At 38.4% G+C, this 22,312-nt stretch overlaps 2 protein-coding genes across 2 annotated transcripts; one reads left to right on the top strand and one right to left on the bottom strand.

The window, feature by feature from the left end:
* Positions 1-9,148: 9,148 nt before the first annotated feature.
* LOC120280045 (heat shock protein 90-6, mitochondrial-like) lies at positions 9,149-16,543 on the top strand. The gene is made up of 20 exons (XM_039286745.1): positions 9,149-9,366; positions 9,900-10,100; positions 10,213-10,286; positions 10,734-10,859; positions 10,956-11,049; positions 11,146-11,229; positions 11,400-11,543; positions 11,639-11,752; positions 11,873-11,935; positions 12,036-12,110; positions 12,211-12,315; positions 12,705-12,836; positions 12,930-13,022; positions 13,115-13,192; positions 13,310-13,564; positions 13,701-13,803; positions 14,065-14,239; positions 14,310-14,415; positions 14,740-14,829; positions 16,134-16,543. The coding sequence occupies exons 1-20, from the start codon at positions 9,250-9,252 to the stop codon at positions 16,320-16,322; spliced, it is 2,418 nt and encodes an 805-aa protein (XP_039142679.1). The 5' UTR covers positions 9,149-9,249; the 3' UTR covers positions 16,323-16,543.
* A 301-nt stretch (positions 16,544-16,844) lies between these two features.
* On the bottom strand, positions 16,845-18,280 carry LOC120280046. Its single transcript, XM_039286747.1, has 3 exons — positions 17,558-18,280; positions 17,251-17,423; positions 16,845-17,091 (listed from the first exon to the last, which is right to left on the bottom strand). Exons 1-3 carry the CDS (start codon positions 18,215-18,217, stop codon positions 16,953-16,955), a joined length of 972 nt encoding a protein of 323 aa, XP_039142681.1. The 5' UTR covers positions 18,218-18,280; the 3' UTR covers positions 16,845-16,952.
* Positions 18,281-22,312: the final 4,032 nt, after the last annotated feature.

The raw sequence follows: 22,312 nt of genomic DNA, 5'->3' as shown, positions 1-22,312 counted from the left end.
CGCAAGGAGGATGGGTAGAGTTAATGATATTGCAAATCTCTGCATTACCAATGAACAGGTGTTGAATTTGAAGACGATCATTCACTGCAACTTGGAGTGCAATATTCAAAGCTATCATCTTAGCTGCATTGTCTACGTCAATATGAGAGGATCAGCATCCTGCAATCGAAATAGAGTGTTTAGAATCATAAATAAATAAACATGCACCACTTACCTCTGTGGTGGCACTCCAAATAGTGGAAAAAAACAAGAAGGGGCAGTCAACATTGGAGAAATTGTTAAGAATTAATCACTAGTTAAATTGGTCCACATTAGTTAGGGAGAATTTTAAAGCATGGGCAAAAGCCCCCTGCATGCAATAATGGAACAATGTGGAGGTGGAGGGATATTCCTAAATATAGCATTGCATCTACTAGACTACCCTTCCAAATAAACCACACGGACGTTGTAAGCCTGTAATGATAGATTTAATAAACAAAGAGTAATTATAGTAAGCCAAGCACTATATCCACAACTATGCAGGAAAACTAAACGACTGCTAGTCTTGGAACTAAGCAAATTCCAGACAGATTGAGATTTAATGCAGAAGACTTGCAAATGTTGAATAGATTCATACTCATGACCACAAAGGGTGCATATATTGCGGGGGCTCAAATTGAGAGAGTAAAAGTATTCATTGGTAGCAATTCTCCTCTTGAATCTAAGCCAAAGGAAATGTTTGACACATGGAGCCATCCTAAGTGCCCAGAGATTCCTCCACTCAACCCAAGAATCTGAGCAATTCTAATTCTATTTTAAGAAGTGTTAAGTCATGGAGGAAATCCTATTACTTTGAGACTTGGGGGAACCAAACCCAATGATTATCAGCAATGGAGTCTATGCTACTAAGTCTAGAGGTGAATCAATCCAAATTGTCACCGAAAATGTATCTCAACCTTTGGGTGCCCCAATTGCCATCCAAGATAAAATCAGAAACTTTGAAAAACTCAAAAGGCAAACTCATATTAAGAAAAGTAGGATTTAAAGCTAAAGGAACCTCATAGCATTGCTGATCAAAAAGAAGAAAGGTACGGCTCGGATTCACCAAATTAATCCAATAGAAAGGCTTCGAATTAGTAGCAAAAAAGCATAAACCTCTAAAAACCCAACTGTAATAAGAGGGGATAAGATCCCTCCAAAAATTAAGCATGCCATATTTGAAATTTAAAATATCAAATCAGATGGCATCATCATGCTTAATATACTTGAAAATATTGTTAGTTACAAGAGAGTGCTTATAAAGTAATAGGTTTTTTAATGGTCCCCTCAGTTTTGGAGACAGTAATATTATCTCAAGCAACAACATGAATGCCCTTTTTATTGCTGTCTTTGTACCAAAAGAGACCCTTGACAATTTTAGAAATCTCCTTGAGAACAGATCCGAGAAGAGATAAACAAATAAATAATAAATTAGAATGGATATAAGGGAAAAATTAATCTAACAACCAATAGTTCTCACTTTTCCCTCCAAATTAGTAAAATCATTTTGTGGCTATTGGTTTTTTTGGTTTATTTTTGGTGTAATAAAAATATTTGACGTATATACTATAGTAAACCATCCCATAAGAAGGAATTTACTTTTTGCTTTGTAATTATTACACACTCCGGTCCTTTGTACTTATCCATTTTAATTTAATCACATAGACTAATGAAGTTCGTTAAAATTAATTGGTAATTTAAATTTATAAAAATTACACTAACTTTTCAAAATTTATCTTTATTTAAAATATGGTTAAAAAAATATGGAGTTGAATATAATTTAAATATGAAGGGTAAATTTGAAAAAATAACATTTAATGCTTTACAAATTTCTAAATGAACAAATGTAAATGACGAAAGAAAACCTTTAAAATAGGGAAAGTAATAAGGATTGGAGTATAATGTATTTTTTCACTTTGTAAATAATAAATAAAAAAATAAAAATATTTACATTTATGATTATTGTACTTTTGCTAATTGGTTCATTTAGATTTTTTTTATACATTTCAAGTTTAGTGAATAATAATTATTTGAAAAAAAAAATCAATATACTGTAATAAATTTGAACATATTATTTTCATAAAATTAAATAAAAAGAAAATTCCAAAAACATTTATTGAAAGCTGTCTGACTGTCTCACGACCTTTTCAAAAAAAAAAATTGTGTCTCACTTGAAATATGTATTAACAAAATTATTCAGAATTTTCTTAAGATGTTTTTTCCCCTAACAACTGATGTGACATTTAGGCAACACTTGTAATTTAAAAAATTTAAACTTTATTAAGCTGAACATTTATGTGATTAAGAAAATGTTTAGAGAAACTGTTCAAATAGTCCCCCCATTGTTGTCAGTTGATCAAAAAGTCCCTGAACTACTTCACATCCCCAAATAAGTCCCTCCTTTTTTGATAATTGGACTTTATAGTCCAAAAAGGTGTTACCAGGTTAGAATGAGAGTGAAGTTACAAATTTGCCCTTGTGAAAGTTTGTAAAAAAAAAAAAACAGTTTTTGAAACTGTGATCTAATTAATGCCCATCAAATCGTTCGTCTCCCGAGAACCCTCATCATCAATTCCATCACCCCTCTTCTCCCCTAGTTCAAAGGCAACACCAAAGCTTGGCCTCACCAGAGAAAGACATCACCAGAGGGAGGAAAACATCACCGTGGAGGAGGATGGTCTTCTACTCTTCTCTCCGTGCACCTTATGTCGCGGGTTGAACAAGTAGGAAGAGGAAAAGATTGCGTTAAGAGATAGCAAAGAAGAAGCCGCGCACCTGTGGAACATTTCTATATTAGCAAGGCTGAGAGGTATGATGGCCTGAAGCCATTCAAGGTTGTTGTAATAAGTTCAAGATTGTGCAATACTAGTTAAAAAAGTTTTTTATGCCCTAATTTGAGTAAGAGATAAGCAAAGGTTTGTTGATTTGTTTTTATTTTTATATAGTTTGTACTTAGGGTTTAGAACAATATAGGAATTCTGAAAATTTTCAGTGTAAATGTGGAGTTGTCTTTAATTTTTGTATTTGAATGATGGAATATGGGAATGTTCTTTTGTTTCAAGATTGTGCAATACTAGTTAAAAAAAGTTTTTTATGCCCTAATTTGAGTAAGAGATAAGCAAAGGTTTGTTGATTTGTTTTTATTTTTATATAGTTTGTACTTAGGGTTTAGAACAATATAGGAATTCTGAAAATTTTCAGTGTAAATGTGGAGTTGTTGTCTTCAATTTTTGTATTTGAATGATGGAATCTAGGAATGTTCTTTTGTTTCACGCGACTGTGATTATTTTTACTATTTTTACACTGAAAATTCCCATTCATGTTCAACATAATGTAAAACATTTACAATTAATTTTTAATATGTAGTTATATGCTCTTTGTTTACTTTCCAAATTTGCTACTTATAATTTAATTTCAGGCAATGACATAATGAATGCTCGATTCAATACTCTAGTAATGTAATTAGCACCATTTTCAATGTGTGAACTGAAATCAAATGTTTTGGTTGTGCATGTAAGAGGAAGATGGCCAAGAAGTCTATAAATTATGTGAATGGACAATGTTTCTTGGCACCAATAGTGTCTACCATAAGGGATTTGAGAGAGAAGATGACACGCAAACACTGGGAAATACTCCGACGGACACCTTTTAGCCATTTCATGGACTTGGAGCCCATAACACAAGAATGACCTGTACTGGATATGCTTATGCAAGTGTTTGATGGAAGAACAAAAATGTTCAAGCTAGGTAATAGTTATTTGCAATTTAGGCTAGAGGATGTAGCGTTAATACTAGGGTTACATTGTGATGGTGATGCCATAAATTTCAAAAAGAGAAAGGAACGCTGCGTACTTTAGGAGGAGTACTTCACAAAGGCAGTTACCCAGATAGGGACTGCCAAGTCAGAACTTTAATAAAGTTAGTAGAGGAAAAAGAAGCCAAGAAGGAGAAAAGTTTTATTAAGTTACTATTGGTGTACATTCTGGGCAATTTGCTCTTCCCGACCACCACATGTTTAGTACCTTCGTGGTTAGCACACTATGTGGATGACCTATCAAAGTTGAATCAGTATGCATGGGCACAAGCCACTCACAAATGGCTCATGGAGGATGTGCCTAGTACAGCCACACGAGTGAAGCTCAGGTGTTTTGGAAAGACAATAAGGACAGGATATCTAAAGAAATGTGTTATTGCTTTGAATCTTTGGTTTTATGAGGTAACAGGAACAAGGAAGAAATTGAGGTTTGGAAAAACAACACGAATTCTCTGCTATGGCCAAAATAGCTACATGAAACAAGCTGGTGCGACTGTCTTGGTTGAGTCTCTGGAAGGAAGCCAGGTAAATAATTATTTTACTTATGTTAGATTGGAATTACTCATAGGAGTTGCTATTCCAGCATTTAATTCATGCATAATGGACTGTAAATGGTCAACATTTAATGATTGTGTTTATAAAATTGCTTTATGTTATAAGGTATAGAATATATCTTTATAAAACACAATAACCATTTGAGAGTTTGATGAAGTGTTTATAGTTTTGTATAAACATTCATTTATTTCAGAAACCATGTAGGTTTTTATACTTTCATTTTCAAATACTTGACAATTTGTTCATGTTTCATATGTTGATATTGTCGAACCCTTTCTTTTTTTTTTTTTTGTTGCTAATACTTGTTGTTCCCTATAAGTTCTTTGAATTGACTCCAGTAAGCCAAACTGAATTTGAGTTCATTGGTTCTAGACAAAGTGGAGCACAGATCAGTCAAATAGTTGTTGCCAAGGCATCTACCAGCCCTCATGCATCAAGCTTTAGTAAGTCAAGACAGGGCAAAGATAAGGAACATGTGAAGAAAAGACCTTCTCACACCAAAGATCAGCAACCTATACAATTAGAGTCTTCCTAATTGAAGATTGGCATGCATTCCCAGTCCTCAAGTCCCGAGGACAACAATATGGCAGGTGACAAATTTCAGTTAATGTTGTTGAATGATATTAGAGCTCTTAGGACAATGGTCAAAAATCTTGAAGAAAGAGTGGACGCACGTGATGAAAATCAAGATGCGTCATCACAAGCAATCAAGACAATCCCTAAGACAAGCCCTGCTCAATCGGAAGAAGCCAACTTTGACCCACCTCCGAAGAAGGTTAAGAAAGTTTCTAATAAACCATAGGAACCCCATGTTCAGAAGGAAAAAAGCGAGACCAAATATGAGAAGCCTGTCACAAGAGCTGCAAGGTCAAGAGTAGCACAGTCTGCATGCCCTGCGCCCAAGCCCCCGAAGAAAAATAAAATTGATCCAAAAGAAAAAGAGACAAAGATAACTACACAAAAACCATCTGAGTTAAATGTAGCAAATAACGAAATAATAGATGATGTTGGGAAAATAATAGAGTCTCTCGCATCCTTGAAAGATGCCGAAGCAGTTTCTGACAATGACCCCCCTCGATTGACATCAACTGAAATCATCCAATGTGGTGACGTTGTAGCCGAGAATACAGTTAAGGCGTCACGTGTTGTTGCACAACCGCAAGCGCACGGTTTTGCCAAGTAGTAAATAAGTATCGATCCCATGAGGACCAAGTATTGATTACCAATCTATTGCAACAAGAGATTATCTAGACAATTAAAAAGGTAGGATTTAGGAATAACAAAAAGCATGGAATAAAACACAATCAAGGCTGAAGGAACACAGGGTTGTGGATCTTTCTTCAGATTAAAATAGACTTAGGTTTGGGAACTCACCACAAGGTATAACATGAATGATGTGCTGGATCTAAACTAGATTTGGGCAGATCTCTTGAAGGGCATTAATCCTAAGCTACTTGTCACTCTCTTTCAAGAGATAACAAGTTAGGCTTGATCAAGGCTACCTCCTACTTTCGTGGTAGATAAACCATTCTCAAAACCTGAATAAAAACAGTGATTAAGCAATGAGCCCTCAAGAATTGCCTTTCAGCAGGTTCAGGGTGATTAATGAGGTTCCAAGACCCAGGTTATCCTTTCAGTTAACCTAGATCTCTAAGATAGCAAGCAATGTTTTCACAATCACAAGCTTTGACACAAATCAGAAATCAACTCAAGAAATCTACCATTAAGCATAAAAGATCTATACAAAATGTATCAACACATCAAACACATAACACCTCGGGCTAATCCCAAACCTAAGAAGAGTTCTACTCACACACCATCTCAGTTACAAAGAAAAAGATAGGAAGAGAAGAAAGTCTGCAGAAAGCAGCACAACAAGCTGAGAAGACTCCCTATGATGTCTACAAGGTTTTATCTTCAATTTCCAGCTCTCCTCCCTTCTTCAACTCTCTCCAGGTCTTCAGATCTTCCTTTTTTTCCCTTTCCACCCTTGACCCACTTTTTTCTCCCGACCTTCCTTGTTGCCCTCGAAGTCCATTCCGATCCTTTTATATCCAAAAAGATAGAAGTCGGGCCCCGACCCACTTCTACGATCCACGTGTACTTCTCATAGTACACAGGCAGGTTGTGGATTTCCCCAGTCTCCTGTTTCAATTCATGCTTTCTATAATTAAAACAACTAGAAAGAGTAGTTTGTACAAAAAGAAGGGGAAAATAATAATAAAGACTAGGAAAAATGCATGAATACTATCTAAATGCATGATGATAATAATGCAATTTGTATGTGCAACACGTGTAATTTCATTCCTCCAAACAAACGGCCTATAGGGTTTACACGCCTTGACAAGATACAACAGCTGACTGTGTCTGTTTTCCTAAATTCTCGCATAGACAAGTAAGCTTTTGTTTTCATGATACATGTCTGTCCATTATGCATGACATGCCTTTTGATTTAAGGTTCTATAGAAATAATTAATATAGGTATAGCTGGTTAGTGTTTCATAATTGTTAATAGTATTTGTGGTGTTGTGTTCAATTGTTTGGATCTGCACGGTATCCTACTTTGTTGGTTATATTCAGAGCTAAACATTTACAAGTTTTATGAACTTTTTAATATTGATGTTATTATTCGTAAGCATGTCTATATTAATTGTTTTCATATTTTTAATTATCAGAACCAATTTTTGGATCAATGAAAGGGGGCACACATACCGTTCACATATGTTTGCTTTCCTAGAAGGTAAGCAACTTGTGCCTGATGATGTTGTTGACGTCTTCGTCCTGATGTTATTAGAATCCTTGAAGACATAATCACTAGACCAATGATACTCGCTCTATCTGAGCAGCCCGTTCATCCGATGGTGTTTACAACATGCTGGCCCCCGCATTAGATGACTACCCAATAGTCGAAATAGTGCTCATGCCAATTGTGCGACACAAGCACTACCATCTACTCGTTCTCGACAAGGACATGAAGGAGTACCTTCACTATTCATCAATAAATAGCCCGATATATGACCAATCGGCATGTGCTATGGTATGGTTTTTTATTTAAATATTTATACTTAATAAATTTCTTGTTTGCTTCATCCTTATTTTTTTCCATTGATTTTGTAGCGTTCACTCTTCAAAGATTATTTGCGGCTTAATTAAGTTGAGCATCACCGACACAAGCTCCTACCCAATGTCACATGTGCGAGAATATAACACATCCGTTAGAAGTCACTTTCAGAGTTAATTGGAGATATTGTCTTGTGCTCATCCGGAAGTAAATATTTCACTCTCACCCGAGAAGCTTCAAGATTTCATCGTTCGCATATTTCCTCAAGTACTTGCTCCCATCCAGTCAAAACAATGAACTGCAACACATAGCCCTCGCCCTTATATCAGGCAATACCATGAAATGTGTCCATCCAAGGCCTACACATTAAGGAAAAAATTACACCAATGAGGGTGACATCAAGAAAAACAAGCACCTCCGCGAGGGTTTCTTACCGTCACTTTATTGTTGGCTTCACATGCACATGCAAGAACCCTAGTAACGAAGAAGAAGAAGGAGAAGGAGAAGAACAAGAAGGGATACTAGTAAACAACAAGAACAAGAAAAACCCTCGTAAAGAACAAGACCAACAAAAGGAAGTAAAAGAACACTAATAACCAACAAGAACAAGATGAACCCTAGTGAAGAAGAAGAAGAATAAGAAGAAGAATAAGAAGAAGAAGAAGATGAGGTGTCTGCTGTAAATAAGGAGAAGAAGAAGAAGATGATAAAAGCAAACTTCTCATGCATGGCTGGGAGGACACACAACCATAACTGACAAGACTTGGCGCCATTCTTCCCACAAAAAAAAACAAGGGCAATTGTGGAATTAACATAAATATTCACGGTGCAAAGTAATGCAGGGACGAAGTAGTATGAATTTTAAAAAGTAAGGACTAAAAAGTATATCAATTTGTCAAAAGGGCTGCAGGGGATATTTAAAAGGTCTCAAATAATTTTCCCAAATGTTTAAAGGTTAAAATATAAAAATTAAATTAAAAATATAGTTCCATGTCACGATTTGGAAACGAGTTGGTGCGTGCGTGACACGCGTGACTTCGGAATGCTCGTGCGCCAGTCGGACGTCCATAGCCATCGGAAGCGGTGCGCTCAGGGCAGGGGAGAGGGGCATAGGGACGAGGACATAAGGGGGCGAAGGGACGGGGGCAGTGGGCGGTCGCCCCCTCCCCCTTGTCCCTCTGCACTACGCCCGACTATGTTTAAGCGTTTGGGCCTCGTGTAGCTCAATTCCCAACATTGGGCTTCTTATCTCAGTCTTGGGTTCAAGTTGAATGGAAGGTAAATTTCAATTATTATTATTATTATTAGGTTTAATTGTTGTACATGTCCATGTAATTATGTATTTTCTGTCTTTTTAGTCTTTGCAATATTTTTAGGTACAATTAAGTCCTTATATTTAGTTGCATTAGGTCATTTTAGTCCGCTATGTAGATGAGCAAGTGTAAATTGTAAGGAGTTAATTATACCTAAAAATATTTTTGTGGACTAGAACGACCCAATTCGACTAAATATGAGGACTTAATTATACTTAAAAATATCAGAAAGACTAAAATGCAGAAAGTACATTATTACAGGTTCTGTACGTTAATTAAACATTATTATTATTATTATTATTATTATTATTATTATTATTATTATTATTATTATTTTGATGTTTTCGTGACGAAGGCTCCCCAATGCTCTAGAATCTTCTCTCCAGCCCTGTTATCCCCCATAAACCCTAACAAAACCCACCCATCGGCCCCCCGTTAGTTCATTCAGAAACCGCCTCCACCTATTCGAAAGCCCTACAACACGAGGGATGATCGTGGCAGGGGGTTGGAGGCGATCGGTCACTGCGGTGGTGCGCTCCACCGCTGGTGTACGATGGCCGGGCTTCTCCGCTCCTTCATCCTCTCCTGCTGCTGCCGCTTACCAGGTAATATCCTATCCAATCAGAATATCTCTCTTTTTCGTTTAACCCTGCGATGGAGGTGGTGAAAAAAGGGAGCCCAACTGGTATTTCGTCATTTCCTATCTCGCTTTGCCATATTTTTATGGAATGTCTAACCATCCTATTTCTTTTGAAGTAAGATTTCTTTGCTGGCTGTTATAGCCTGGATATATGTTTCTATTCTTTGGGCTTGTGTATTAAAATTATTCACTCATAAGAGTTTTCTGATTGGTGACTACATCCGCTTCTCTAAGTATGTATTTGTAATCTAGGGTTTAGTGTTGAAGTCGTTAATTTGTTCTTGCCTTGAAACTTAGAATTTGAAAGATGCAATAGCGTATCGGTCTTCATTTACTTTTCCAGACTGGCGCAGGCATTCTTCAAATTTCAAAATATGATGTTTTTTTTCCTTGATGCTGCACACACGCACAAATATATAATGTAGTGTTGTTTCAAGCAACCTATTCTTATAATAGATTTGCTATGTTTGTCCTACTTATCCTTGTTTACTCCTATAGGCTGCTGGATGTGAAAACAAGGTCCCTCTGCTCTCTGGCAGATGGTTCTCAATTTTATCTGCACCCAAAACCAGAACTGCAATACATAAAACGTGGCTTAATCCACTTGTTAACAATCTTCTTGGCCACTGCAGTGAAACAACTGCTGCGGCAGTTGACACGTCTGATCCTTCGTGTGAGAAATTTGAGTATCAGGCTGAGGTATGTTGGCTGCATTTTCTTCTTCTTCTTCTTCTTCTTCTTTTTTTTTTAACTGCTACGAGGTACATCTGAAACCTTCATTTGGATGCAATTTGCTTTGGCCATCTGCCAGGTTAGTCGCCTCATGGATCTCATAGTCCACAGCTTGTATAGCAACAAGGAGGTCTTCCTACGGGAGTTGATTAGGTTAGTGGATGTGCTTCTTTTGCTATGCCTTTTCATATTTGCTGAAATTTTGTCAATCAGTTTGTGCTGCTCTCCATAACCATCTTGTTTACCAATTCGTGGAATGATAATATGATTACTGTGACTATTGTTTTTTGATTCTCAGATATGCTTCTGGACATTCTTCTAGTAGAACAATTTATGCAGGGCTTACATATTTTTCTGTGATGAGGGCCAATTTATTGCCTTCACATTTTATGAATTGTCCAATTCTAGCTTATTGATGAATCATGTTTGTGCTTACCTACTACTCTATTTTTGTTAGAAATGTATCATTTCTTCTGTTTGAAATATGAATTTTGCAGGTATGCTTTTGAGGTAATTGGTTTTATGTCTATGTTCTTTGGTGTAAACTTATTTTTTCCCAATTTCTCAAGGCCATCTAATCTTCACACCTTCAATTTTCAGTAATGCAAGTGATGCTCTTGACAAGCTGCGTTTCTTGGGTGTCACTGAACCTGAACTCTTGAAGGAAGCTGTTGACTTTGATATCCGCATACAGACTGACAAAGACAATGGGATAATAACAATTACGTAAGTTCTCCTGCAGTTGCAGTCTTAGATGAACATGGAATTTCAGTTTATTGGCTCGTTAATGGCCTTGTGAAAATAACATGTTGTTTTCCCCAGAGATACTGGTATTGGCATGACTCGTCAAGAACTTGTTGACTGCCTGGGTACCATTGCTCAAAGTGGAACTGCAAAGTTCCTAAAGGCATTAAAGGTGTGTGCTGATATTTTATGTCCTAATAATTGCTGACATTACCATTGCATCATTTTATTCATACAAACAACTGCTAACATGCCAGGCTTTATACAGGACAGTAAGGAGGCTGGTGTTGACAGCAATTTAATTGGACAATTTGGTGTTGGCTTTTATTCGGCATTCCTTGTTTCCGACAAGGTTAATATAGATGCACTGCTGTCTTTCATTTGCTCAAATATAGCTGATCAAATAATTAATGCAAATTTATGTCTTAGTTTCAAATGTTGTAAATATGCTGAGTGTTTTTTGGGTGGTGACATGAGAATTTGTCAGAACCTCTTACTATGCCTTTGCCATATGAGTGACAGGTAGTTGTTTCATCAAAGAGTGCAAAATCTGATAAACAGTATGTATGGGAAGGAGAGGCGAACGCCAGTTCGTATACAATCCGTGAAGAGACGGATCCAGAGAAACTTATTCCGAGAGGAACACGTCTTACTCTATACCTTAAGGTTCATGACAGTCCTTAACCTGGTTGTCCTGGGGCTCATTGGGATTGTCCTAGGTACTGTTGCTCAGACTCTTGTAAATTGTTTGTTCCTTTCAGCGTGATGACAAGGCATTTGCACATCCGGAGAGAATTCAAAATCTTGTGAAGAACTACTCGCAATTTGTGTCTTTTCCAATTTACACTTGGCAAGAGAAGGGCTTCACAAAAGAGGTATAAATGACAGTTTCTCTGTTTTTGATGCAATTTGGCAATCAGGTCTGTTTTACATCTCCAAAAAATGCAGCTCTATTTGCATATTTTTATTTAGATGTTATAATTTCTATCAATCAGGTTGAGGTTGATGAGGATCCAGCTGAAGCCAAGAAAGAAGGGGGGGATGATGCTATTACAGAGGTACATGCAGCATGTTTACTATGTGAATCATCTTTCAGCCTGTGATTATATGTTTATTTTATATGTTTTCCTATTTATGTTCTGTCTGGATTTACTGCAGAGAAAGAAGAAAACCAAGAAAGTAATTGAAAAATACTGGGATTGGGAACTCACTAATGAGACAAAACCAATATGGGTGAGCTTTAATTCTTCTGATCTTGTAACGTCTATTGTGAGATTCTTCAATACGTTATGCCTAAGGTTGTCATTATTTTGTGAATGGGATTTCTTTGTAGCTTCGTAATCCCAAAGATGTCACTACAGAGGAGTACAATGAATTTTACAAGAAAACTTTCAATGAATACTTGGATCCACTGGCATCTTCGCACTTCACTACAGAGGTATGCCCACCTATCCTTACTACTTTTCTGCTTTAGAACAGATCTTAATATCTCTGCCCTTTAATCTTTCTTATTCTCTAAGCCATGCAACAACGAGCTACTTAGTTGTGGTCAGCTCTTGCGATACAACTCATACAAGCTTTGACTTTGTTGCTGGATTGGTTTAGGGTTAAGTTCAGAATAAGTGCCATTATGCATACACAGCATACCTATTGTTATTTCCAAACGTCATCAAATTGAAACTTATACTATGGAATCTTAATCTTATTTATTATTTATTTTTTAACAATTCATATATGACAAGGAATACATTTTTAGTTCAAACATGCCCTTTTGTGCTTCTTGTGTTTTTCTTAAACTCATGTGATAACCTTTTCTCCTGTTTGCAGGGTGAGGTGGAATTTAGATCTATACTTTTTGTTCCTGCTGTGAAGAAGGATGATATTGTTAACTTTAAGACAAAGAACATCAGGCTATATGTTAAACGTGTGTTTATATCTGATGACTTTGATGGTGAACTGGTAAATAGATTGCTTTTATCCGTTCATTGATACTGGCATTAGCTTTAATTTTAATTTTGAAGTTTCTGATATTGTTTTGTTTTTGGTTACTAGTTCCCTAGATACTTGAGCTTTGTAAAAGGTGTTGTCGATTCAAATGATCTGCCGCTTAATGTTTCACGGGAGATCCTCCAAGAAAGTCGCATTGTACGTAATTCTCCCTATGTGTCAATTCTTCTCTGATATGTTTTGTTCTGTGACCACTGTATACTAAACCATCAATGTGAATCTTGTAATAGGTGCGAATCATGAGGAAACGCTTAGTTCGCAAGGCCTTTGATATGATACTGGGAATTTCACTCAGTGAAAATAGAGATGTAAGATACGTCTAATTTATGTATGTTATATTTAACTCCAAAATGTTCTTAGTGTTGCTGGTTTAATCCTTTTATGAAAAGGTTATACATTGATTATAATTATTTTTATTATTGTAGGATTATGAGAAGTTTTGGGAGAATTTTGGTAAAAACTTGAAGCTCGGTTGCATTGAAGATCATTCAAACCATAAAAGAATTGCCCCATTGCTTCGTTTCTTTTCATCCCAGAGTGAGAATGAGTTAATTAGCTTGGATGAATATGTAGAGAACATGAAGGTAGACCAGAAGGATATCTACTTTATTGCGGCAGACAGCTTAACTAGTGCGAGGAATACCCCTTTCCTGGAGAGACTTATTGAAAAGGACTATGAGGTAATTCTTTCCTTGCAGGTTTTATGTATGGCTTTGAGCGATTAGGTTGCCTCTTCTGTCTTGTTTCTTTCTTCTCTCCTGTTAATCATAGATCTAGTAGAGTTATTGATGTTAGTCTGTTAATTATTCTCTTTAGGTCCTATTTTTGGTGGATCCTATGGATGAGGTTGCCATCCAAAATCTAAAGTCCTACAAGGATAAGAATTTTGTTGATATCAGCAAGGAGGACTTGGATTTGGGTTAGTTGCTGCTTTTCTTTCTTTAGTGTTAAAAATCCTGATGTGATGGTGTTGGTGCCTAGTGACAAATGCTTTGTTTTAATATGATGTTGGCCTTATATGGTAGCTACTCTTATAGTAATCTGGTCCTTTTCTTTTCCTGTTCTTTGTTGTTACTTTATTGTTCTTACCAATTGTCTGTCTAGCTCTGTCAACTTTTTGTTTGAATCATTAGCCGCAACTTAAAAGATATGCTTATTTTTTGCATGTTATTTCTGGAAGGTGACAAGAATGAAGAGAAAGAAAAGGAAATCAAGCAGGAATTTGGCCAAACCTGTGACTGGATCAAGAAGAGGTTGGGTGACAAGGTTGCCAGTGTTCAGGTTTCCTACCGTCTCAGCTCCTCACCATGTGTCCTTGTATCTGGGAAATTTGGGTGGTCTGCCAATATGGAGAGGTAAACTTTCTTACTTTCAACTTTTGTTTTCTGTGGACAATTATTTACTAGCTGCTGCTGTTTTATGCAGGTTGATGAGGGCACAAACTCTTGGTGATACATCTAGTTTAGAATTCATGAGAGCTAGGAGGGTGTTTGAGATTAACCCAGAGCATCCAATCATAAAAAACTTAAATGTAAGCTAACCTTTTGAATTGCAGTATTTCCCATGCTGTATGCTTCTGTTTTTCACTGTCTTCTAGGGCATATGCCTAATGCAGGCTTCTGATAACAACCTAAATATGCACCCATGTTAATGGTGTACATGGGCCCATTTGATATTTTCACTGACTAGTCGGGGTGCATATGTATTTCTGTGATTTTTTTATTTTATTTTATTTTTTCATTTTAAGTTAAATATGCACATGAGAAGGTCTTAGCTATTGTATTTTCATTGCTAATCTAGGGGTGATTTGGAAATGGATGCCACTTATATGTTTTTCATGAATGCTGTAATGCAGATTGCAGGCAGGACGTCCCCTGATGATCCGGAGGCTCTGAGAGCTATTGATTTATTATATGATACTGCTTTAATATCAAGTGGCTTCACTGTAAGTTTTTGTGCTATTCCTTGTTGCAATTTTTGGCATAAAGCCCAAGAATCAGGGAAAGTCTTACCTTAGCATTTTTCATGCCATGCTGATATGGGATTGGCATCAGTTATGTTAATTAATTTTCTCCAGAAGTTTTAGCATCAGGCACAAGATCGCCTTTACTAAAAGGAGCGTATACCAGTAGGTTGATCCACTATTCCCACTATTCCTGGAATTGCAATTATTTAAGCCCGGGGTGAAAGGACCATGGGGTTCTTACATAAGTTCCACTTGACCAAAACCTCCCAATTTTTCACCTACCTAAAAAGTTCTGTATATTACATTAATACGTTACCTGATTTGTAAGTAATCCGTCTTATGTTTTAAATTTAATTATATTTATTAACGTTACTGTTTTACCATTTTCACCTTCTTCACTTATCCCCTGCTGGTGAGCTCACTGGTGGAAAGCCGGGCTCAGGGACTCGCCATGGGTCACTGGTGTCAGGAAGAGTTCCTGAGGGCTAGGTGAGCCAGGCCCAGCGCCTTCCCCCCAGCCCTCTTGAGGAGCTCTCCGGGCATCTGCCTTGGCCTGGCGATTTCCCCAGGCCAGGGGGAGCCTGGTCAGCCCCAGGGTGCCAGCTCCGAGGAGCATCAGGAAGAGTTCCTGAGGGCTGGGCTCAGTGCCTCCCCCCAACCCTCCTGAGGAGCTCTCTGGGCGTCTTACCTTGGCCTGGCGATTTCCCCAGGCCAGGGGGAGCCTGGCCAGCCCCAGGGTGCCAGCTCCCAGGAGCGCCCAGGGGCATTGGCTGGTGAGTTACCTGGGATCAGGTGGAGCTCACCCAACCAGCCCTGGGCTGGGGTGAGCCAGCTGCAGGGAGCTCCCTGGGGCCTGGGAAAGCTAACCGGTCATTGGGAGCTCCTGAGGGCGGGTCAAGCTTGCCAAGACCAAGGCAAGGTTTGTACAGTGAGCTTGTCCCATGCGAGCTCTCCAGGGGGAGCCCTGGTGTTTTCTCTGGGTGACCTTGGCCGGCCAGGGGAAGCTTGATGAGTGAGATTGTGATGATAAAAAATAAGTAAAAAAGTTAAAATTGTAATTTTATCTATGAGATGTGTGAGGAAGGAAATTAAAAAGCAAGTTATATTGCACAGAGGGAAAATCGAAGGTCTGTTTTCTCTAAGCCATGTTCCCTTGTTGAGATATATAGTTCACGGGCTATGGATGGATGAAAACATTAGTTCATGGTTCTCTGAGTTCACTCTTGCTGACGTACCATTTAATATTTTCCTTGTGCTGATGTTTGTTTGGTTGTGTTTTTCAGCCTGAAAACCCAGCAGAACTCAGTGGGAAGATATATGAAATGATGGGCACGGCTCTGGGTGGTAAATGGGCTGCTGGATCCCCCATCTCCCAGGAATATGGCTCTCCAGGAGTACATTGCGGATCTGCGAATAAGGTGACGCCCGAGGCTGAAGTGGTAGAATCTGTGGAAGTTGGAGGTCAAAAATGAGACTTCTGAGTGGGCTTATAATTATTTAATCCCTTCTAAAAATATTTGGCTTTTGGCTATATAAGCAAGCTGGTGAGGGCGTGTCTTGTGCTAGAGCTTGTCTTTTGTTAGTGGTCTATGTTATGGTTAGATGGTATAACTAAGCGACTTATATACGAGTTTTGGGAGTGGATGGACCAAGTATATCATGTCATTGCTCTTGATTGATGAAAATCAAATTATATCAATGTTCATATGATTAAATGCTGGCTTCCACTGTGCCAAGATTGATTTATATGAGATCAAAAGCAGTATAGATGGTCTAAACGACCCAACTTCATTGTGACAACATTTGGATTCTCCCATGAAGGACAGAAAAGGAGAAGAAATCTGTCAATTATGCGTGGGAAGCCTGGTGCTCGCCTTGACTCCACCGTCGGAATGTCTTATACAAAAATATCTCAGGATCCCATGTGGTTTGGTGCCATTTTGGTAAACTGGTCTAAATATATATATATATATATATATAAAGTGTTGAACCACTGAAGAAAGAAGCTTGGAAATGAAAAACTGGACAATGGTTAATAGTTATTTGCAAAATCACAGAGCAGTCATGAGAGCAGCATGAAAAAAAAACCACGAATCCAACGCTTAGAAAGCTGCAGCAATTGAAGGTGGGACTGCATCGGGGTGCATGGGCGGCAGTGTCCTGTTTCTCTCTACATCTCCTGTTCCTCCAACATCCTCCTCGGCGTCCCACAGAAATCGAGCATAAGAAGCCATTATATAGCTGCACAGACAACAAAATACTCGATAGGTTAGCTGAAGAACTCAATCCAACAAATGAAGGAAAAGTTAGTTGTATCTGCTACTGTATATAATTAACATGACAAAAAATATTGAAGTCATTATGCATGTATGATGCGATGAAGAAGGGGGGAATGCGTACCAGTCCTGTGGAGCTGCTTGCACAGCTTGGTCGAAATAAAGCTTCGCTCTCTGGGCATCCCTGTTGGACTGCCAGATCAGGTCTGCATAGAAGGCGAGAATGGTGGCGTCTCTCTGATTCTCCATAAGTGCCCGTTCACAGTATTCCTGAGCTTTTAGAAGGTCGCCATGGACCTGCACTCACAATTTTCAGAGGTTAGCCGTCTGGGATCGGGTTCCATTAGTCTTACTGGAGATTGAATTTGGCATAGTTCATGATTGATAAATCGGTATCGCTGGCTGTTGAGAAGGAAATAAGAAATGGACACCTCTTTCAAGAACTTGGCATAATTCCCGACGATGAGGGAGTTCCCGGGGTTGGCTTGAATCATCTTCTGATAATAGGCATCTGTGACTGTGGTGCTGCCATCTTTTTTCCCATCCTCGTCGTCCTCATTGCGTTCCGCAGAGAAGCCGAGATAACCATTCCCACTGCCACCACCGCCCTCGCCGGCAAAGCCATTACTGAGGATTGAGTCATGATGGACACCAGACTTGAAAGAAGGGAAAGATGTGGCATCCACGAGGCCGGAGGAGGAGAGTAGGAGCGAGGAACGAGGGCTCTTGCCTGCGATACAATGGGTGATGTCTTGGTCATGAGTTTGGCGAGGACTAGCCTCGTCCTTGTGGGAAGCCGTCAAAGGCCTTCTCTTTCTCACCGTAGCAACTGGTGCAGAGAGATCCGATAGGTCGGGGTCAGATAGAGCATGGGTTATCACAGGCCTCCTTGGGGCTCTGGGGATCGCCACCACTTCTGCCGAGACGCCGAAGCTCTCATGATGGGCTTCCTTTGAGGAGCAAGGACAAGATAAAGAAGAACAAGAAGAAGGGAGCCACGAGTTAAGGAGAGGGGAAGAAGTGCTACGGAGGAGCATTCTCGCTGCCCAGCCCTGCCAGGCCCTGATATCGGTAAGCAGAATGGATTTCATATATATATATATATATATATATAGCCTCCGTACCAGATATTGATAACATTAACATAGACGCCATGGGGGGACGGTCCAACGTGCTTGGCTTTGGGCACGTGAATCATCCAGTTGGCGATAACTCATTGGATTTCCAAACCACGCCTTTGCAGCCGACATACCGCATTGGTCAGTCAGACTTTACTCGGTGCCGCCTGGTCCCGGTTAATTAAAGTCACAGTTGCAGAAACTACCGCATCCTCACCATCTTGATGTGATATTACACCGTTGCACCGTCAGCGCTCGTTTACTTTTCGCAAGCACTCCCTCTGAAATTTTTTTTTTTCTCGCTTTTTCCTTCCTAAATCTTCTTCCCAGCAGGTTGTTTCACCATGTTCTCCACAGATGTTTTTATTCCAAAACCAAAGGGTCATTGTATTACTCTGTTTGAGAACAGAGTATCCAAATTGTAAAGCAAATTACGTGTGCCATGACAGAACTTCTAATTACTTCTACCATCTCACAGTCTCACTACGTTATTGTGACAGATGCATATGCGCAGGCAACAAGAGGAGGCATAGTAGCGTCTGTTCGTTTTTGGCAAAATCTGACATGGATACCAGTTAAAATGCCCACGATTGTTTAGTAGAATTGCACGTGGGACTGGTCCCATCCCAGATCTCCATGTCAATTCCCATGTCCATTACATTGTGTTGTTGTATTTGTGTGAAGGAGAATGAGGATACTCTTTGTGTGGGATGGGAAATCAATTGCTACAGGCTTGATAACAAACAAGAAAAATAGAAACTTGGTGGCCATAAGGAAATACATGAATCTCCATCAAAGTCACTCGGAGAAGAGGGACCCCATTCCAGTCTCATTTAATTGATGATAGCCGCCCACTAGGACATCAAGTACATGGCCCGCCCCTTCTGGCAGTATCTATATGAATCTATGATCGATGGGTGGCGTATGTCCGCACAGGAGCATGCAACTTGTAAACTATAGTATATATGGCTTTCTACTTGTGATCGCATTATTGCTACTTCTATAACTTCACTTTCTCCTGTCGTAATATGGTAACCCAGCGGTAAAGACACTGTTTAGGTGAAAAGGATGGCTGCATTCTGAAAATTAAACCCAGGGGTAAATTAAGTTTTTTTTTTTAATTAAATAAAGGGGTAAAACAGCCTTCAGCATATCTTGGACAAACTAACTCACAAAATTGAAAGAAAAAAAAAATTGTGCCGCTTGCAGAAATTTTGAAAGCTGATTATTCATGAGGGTTTCCGAAAGCCTCATAAATTCACAATTAGCAATCAAGGGTCCTGTCCGAGATGCTTATGCCTCGACTTTAATACTGAAGCGTGGCTGATGGAAAAACGATTATTTTTTTGTTTTTTGTTTCTTAGGGAGGGGAAGGAGCTACAGGGTAGTTATTTATTAAAAACAAAGAGCAGTCTTACAATTAAGAAGAGAACATAAAAACAACAAAAGCAGAAAGAAAACTAGACAAGCTAAAGAGACTAAAGAAAAAAAAAACTAAGAAATCAAGAATTGAAGCCAGCTTGATTAAGCATCTTCATAAGCCATTTTGATTTCTCCATTCCCTGATGCAAAACAGTGATAGCTGAATTGCTTTAATCCTTTGATCATCTAGAGCAATAATAATTTTGTTCCAAGGCAGATGAATCAAATTGATCCGAGTCGAGGACTGTTTAGATGCAATTGGAATGACGCCAGTGATAAGAATCTTCATGTCCATGAATCACCTTCCAGAGTTCCTTTGAGCTGATATATATGTCGGAGCATCTTTCTTCCTTTTCTCTTACGATCTTAAACGCGGAAGTTAAAGCTTTGGACTCCAATTCAATCCTTGCATCCATATCAGTGGGACACGGCCCCGCACAAAACACCTTAGCATTAGAGTCAATAATGATAACACCAAACCCATCCTTACCTGTTGCATCATTCCAGGAAGCTGCCGAAAAGATTCCCAAAGTTCCCGGTTTGGGCCGATTTTGAATGAAGTAGTTGATCAATTTGTGTTTTTCTCGATTCAACTTGAACTCTTTAAAATGCTCTACTACATTCTTAGCAATCTGGAAGAAATCTGGCGCTTTGTTCTTGAAGATGAGATCACACCGGCCCTTCCAGATGTATTACACAGTGGCAGCTATCAGTGAAGCAATTGTTTGGGAATTTCCATTTTGATTATAATCCAACCAATCACGTTTAGCTATGTAAGAATATAAATTCACTCCACCAACCTCCGAACAATTTGGCTTTCATACATGATCTGAGAAGATGATCCGTTGGTTCTAAGGCAAGACCACATAACACACAATGATCAGGAGGACCCATGTTCATGTGGTATAAGTCATAAGTTTTAATCTTGCCTTGAAACTTAAGACAAATAAACGTTTAGGCCTTAGGAGTCACTTTCAGCTTCCAAATTTTAAACTAACCATTTTAATGTTGATTTTCAGAATGTCTGCTATTTAAATGATTGTACACAGAAGTTGTAATCTTATTGATGTTAGTCTTGGAAAACCACATCCAGTGGCTATCTTCCTCTGGGGTGATTTTCCCATGAGTGATCTAGGGAATCCCAACCTATGCCAAATAACATTTCATGAGCATGGATGTTCCAAGTAGAATTAGCCATAAAATAAAAAATTTGAATGTTTTCAAAGTCCATGTTCATGTTAAGGTAAACAGGTTTGTAGGCTATAGGCACATCAAACATCCGGGGATGATAGAGAACAAAAGTAGTTGAGGGATTGGCACAATTAATCCACAGGTTCACTTTATGAGAGCAACAGTTATACTCGAACATTTGAAAAAAAGCGGAACAATTCGAAGAAATTTGGCGAGTCTAGAAATTGTAATTTCCATACTTCATACAAAGAAAATCCACCTAAATAGAGTTTTGCCCGAGATAATTAAAAAGATTCTTGGCCATCAAGGAGCGCTTGACAGCAAACAGATTTTTGATACCCATTCCCCCCTCAGTTTTACTAGAAGTAACAATTGACCAATTCACCAAAGGAGTACCTATTCCATTGTTACTGTTGGCCTACAAGAACTTCCTAGAAATTTGGGACATCCTATTTAAAATAGAATCTCTGATGGGATAAACCAACAAGTAGTAAATAAGAGTGGTCATCAACACGCTATTGATAATAACAACTTTTCCAACCTTAGACATTTTGGCCTTGCCCTAATTTCAACAGCAGCATTTAGATTGTCAATCATGTAATTGAAATGAGAGGTAGCTAGCTGTTTATGAGAAATGTTAACCTCAAGGTATTTGAAAAGAGTTTTACCATGAATGAAATTTAGAAAAGAACAAATACTGAAGGATACCTTATTATTGAACCAAATTGGAAAGTAGATCTCAAACTTGTGCAAATTAGGTTTTGGCCAAAAAGCTGATGGTAGAGATTTAAACAAAGCTTGACATTTCTAGCAGAATTCCTAGAAGTAGTGATAAGAATGAAATCATCAGCATACATAAGGTGGTTGAAATTGTACCTCATATTGTTAGAGAAACCTGGGATAAGGCCAAGCTGTCTGGCATAATGAAGCATGGCACTTAAATTATGAGCCACCAAAATAAAAAGATAGAGAGAGAGGGGATCACCTTGTCTAACCCTTTTAAAGGGTAAAACCACTCAGTAGGAATTCTATTGATAAGAAGAGAGAAAGAAGTGGAATTAAAGCAAAGCTTTAATATAGGAGACCCAATTGCTAGAAAGATTCATGTTCACTAAGGTAGCAAGAATGGTACCCCAACTCAAAGTATCATACACTATCTCTATGTCAACTTTAGTCAACATCTTAGGGGGAAAGAATGGTGGAGGACGATTGTTGAAACTACTTATTGATTGATGATGATACAAATAACATGAAGTAGTCATTTCACATGCTAACAACCCATGAGCCAATAAATAAATTACAATAAATTTCACTTGCAAATGGTGATAAAATTACAACCTCTCCCATTCCTGTCATGGAGACTGTCTAAAAAAATGACAAACTGAAAAAACAAGGTTTCATATCACATCGACTTCAATGGCAGAAAACAAAAAGAAAGAGACGGCACTGATAAAA

The sequence above is a fragment of the Dioscorea cayenensis genome, chromosome 17 (assembly GCF_009730915.1).
Source record: "Dioscorea cayenensis subsp. rotundata cultivar TDr96_F1 chromosome 17, TDr96_F1_v2_PseudoChromosome.rev07_lg8_w22 25.fasta, whole genome shotgun sequence".
Classification (NCBI taxonomy): Eukaryota; Viridiplantae; Streptophyta; class Magnoliopsida; order Dioscoreales; family Dioscoreaceae; genus Dioscorea; species Dioscorea cayenensis.
Note: the sequence above shows the minus strand (reverse complement) of the source record. Positions and strands in the feature narration are given on the sequence as shown.

Coding starts and splice junctions, on each gene's coding strand:
- LOC120280046 (XM_039286747.1), bottom strand. CDS start 18,217: ATGAAATCCATTCTGCTTACCGATATCAGGGCCTGGCAGGGCTGGGCA. Junction 17,424..17,557: donor ATGCCAAGTTCTTGAAAGAG/GTGTCCATTTCT, acceptor TTGTGAGTGCAG/GTCCATGGCGACCTTCTAAA. Junction 17,092..17,250: donor CAAGCAGCTCCACAGGACTG/GTACGCATTCCC, acceptor TTGTCTGTGCAG/CTATATAATGGCTTCTTATG.
- LOC120280045 (XM_039286745.1), top strand. CDS start 9,250: ATGATCGTGGCAGGGGGTTGGAGGCGATCGGTCACTGCGGTGGTGCGC. Junction 11,753..11,872: donor AGAAGGGCTTCACAAAAGAG/GTATAAATGACA, acceptor TCTATCAATCAG/GTTGAGGTTGATGAGGATCC. Junction 14,416..14,739: donor CAATCATAAAAAACTTAAAT/GTAAGCTAACCT, acceptor GCTGTAATGCAG/ATTGCAGGCAGGACGTCCCC.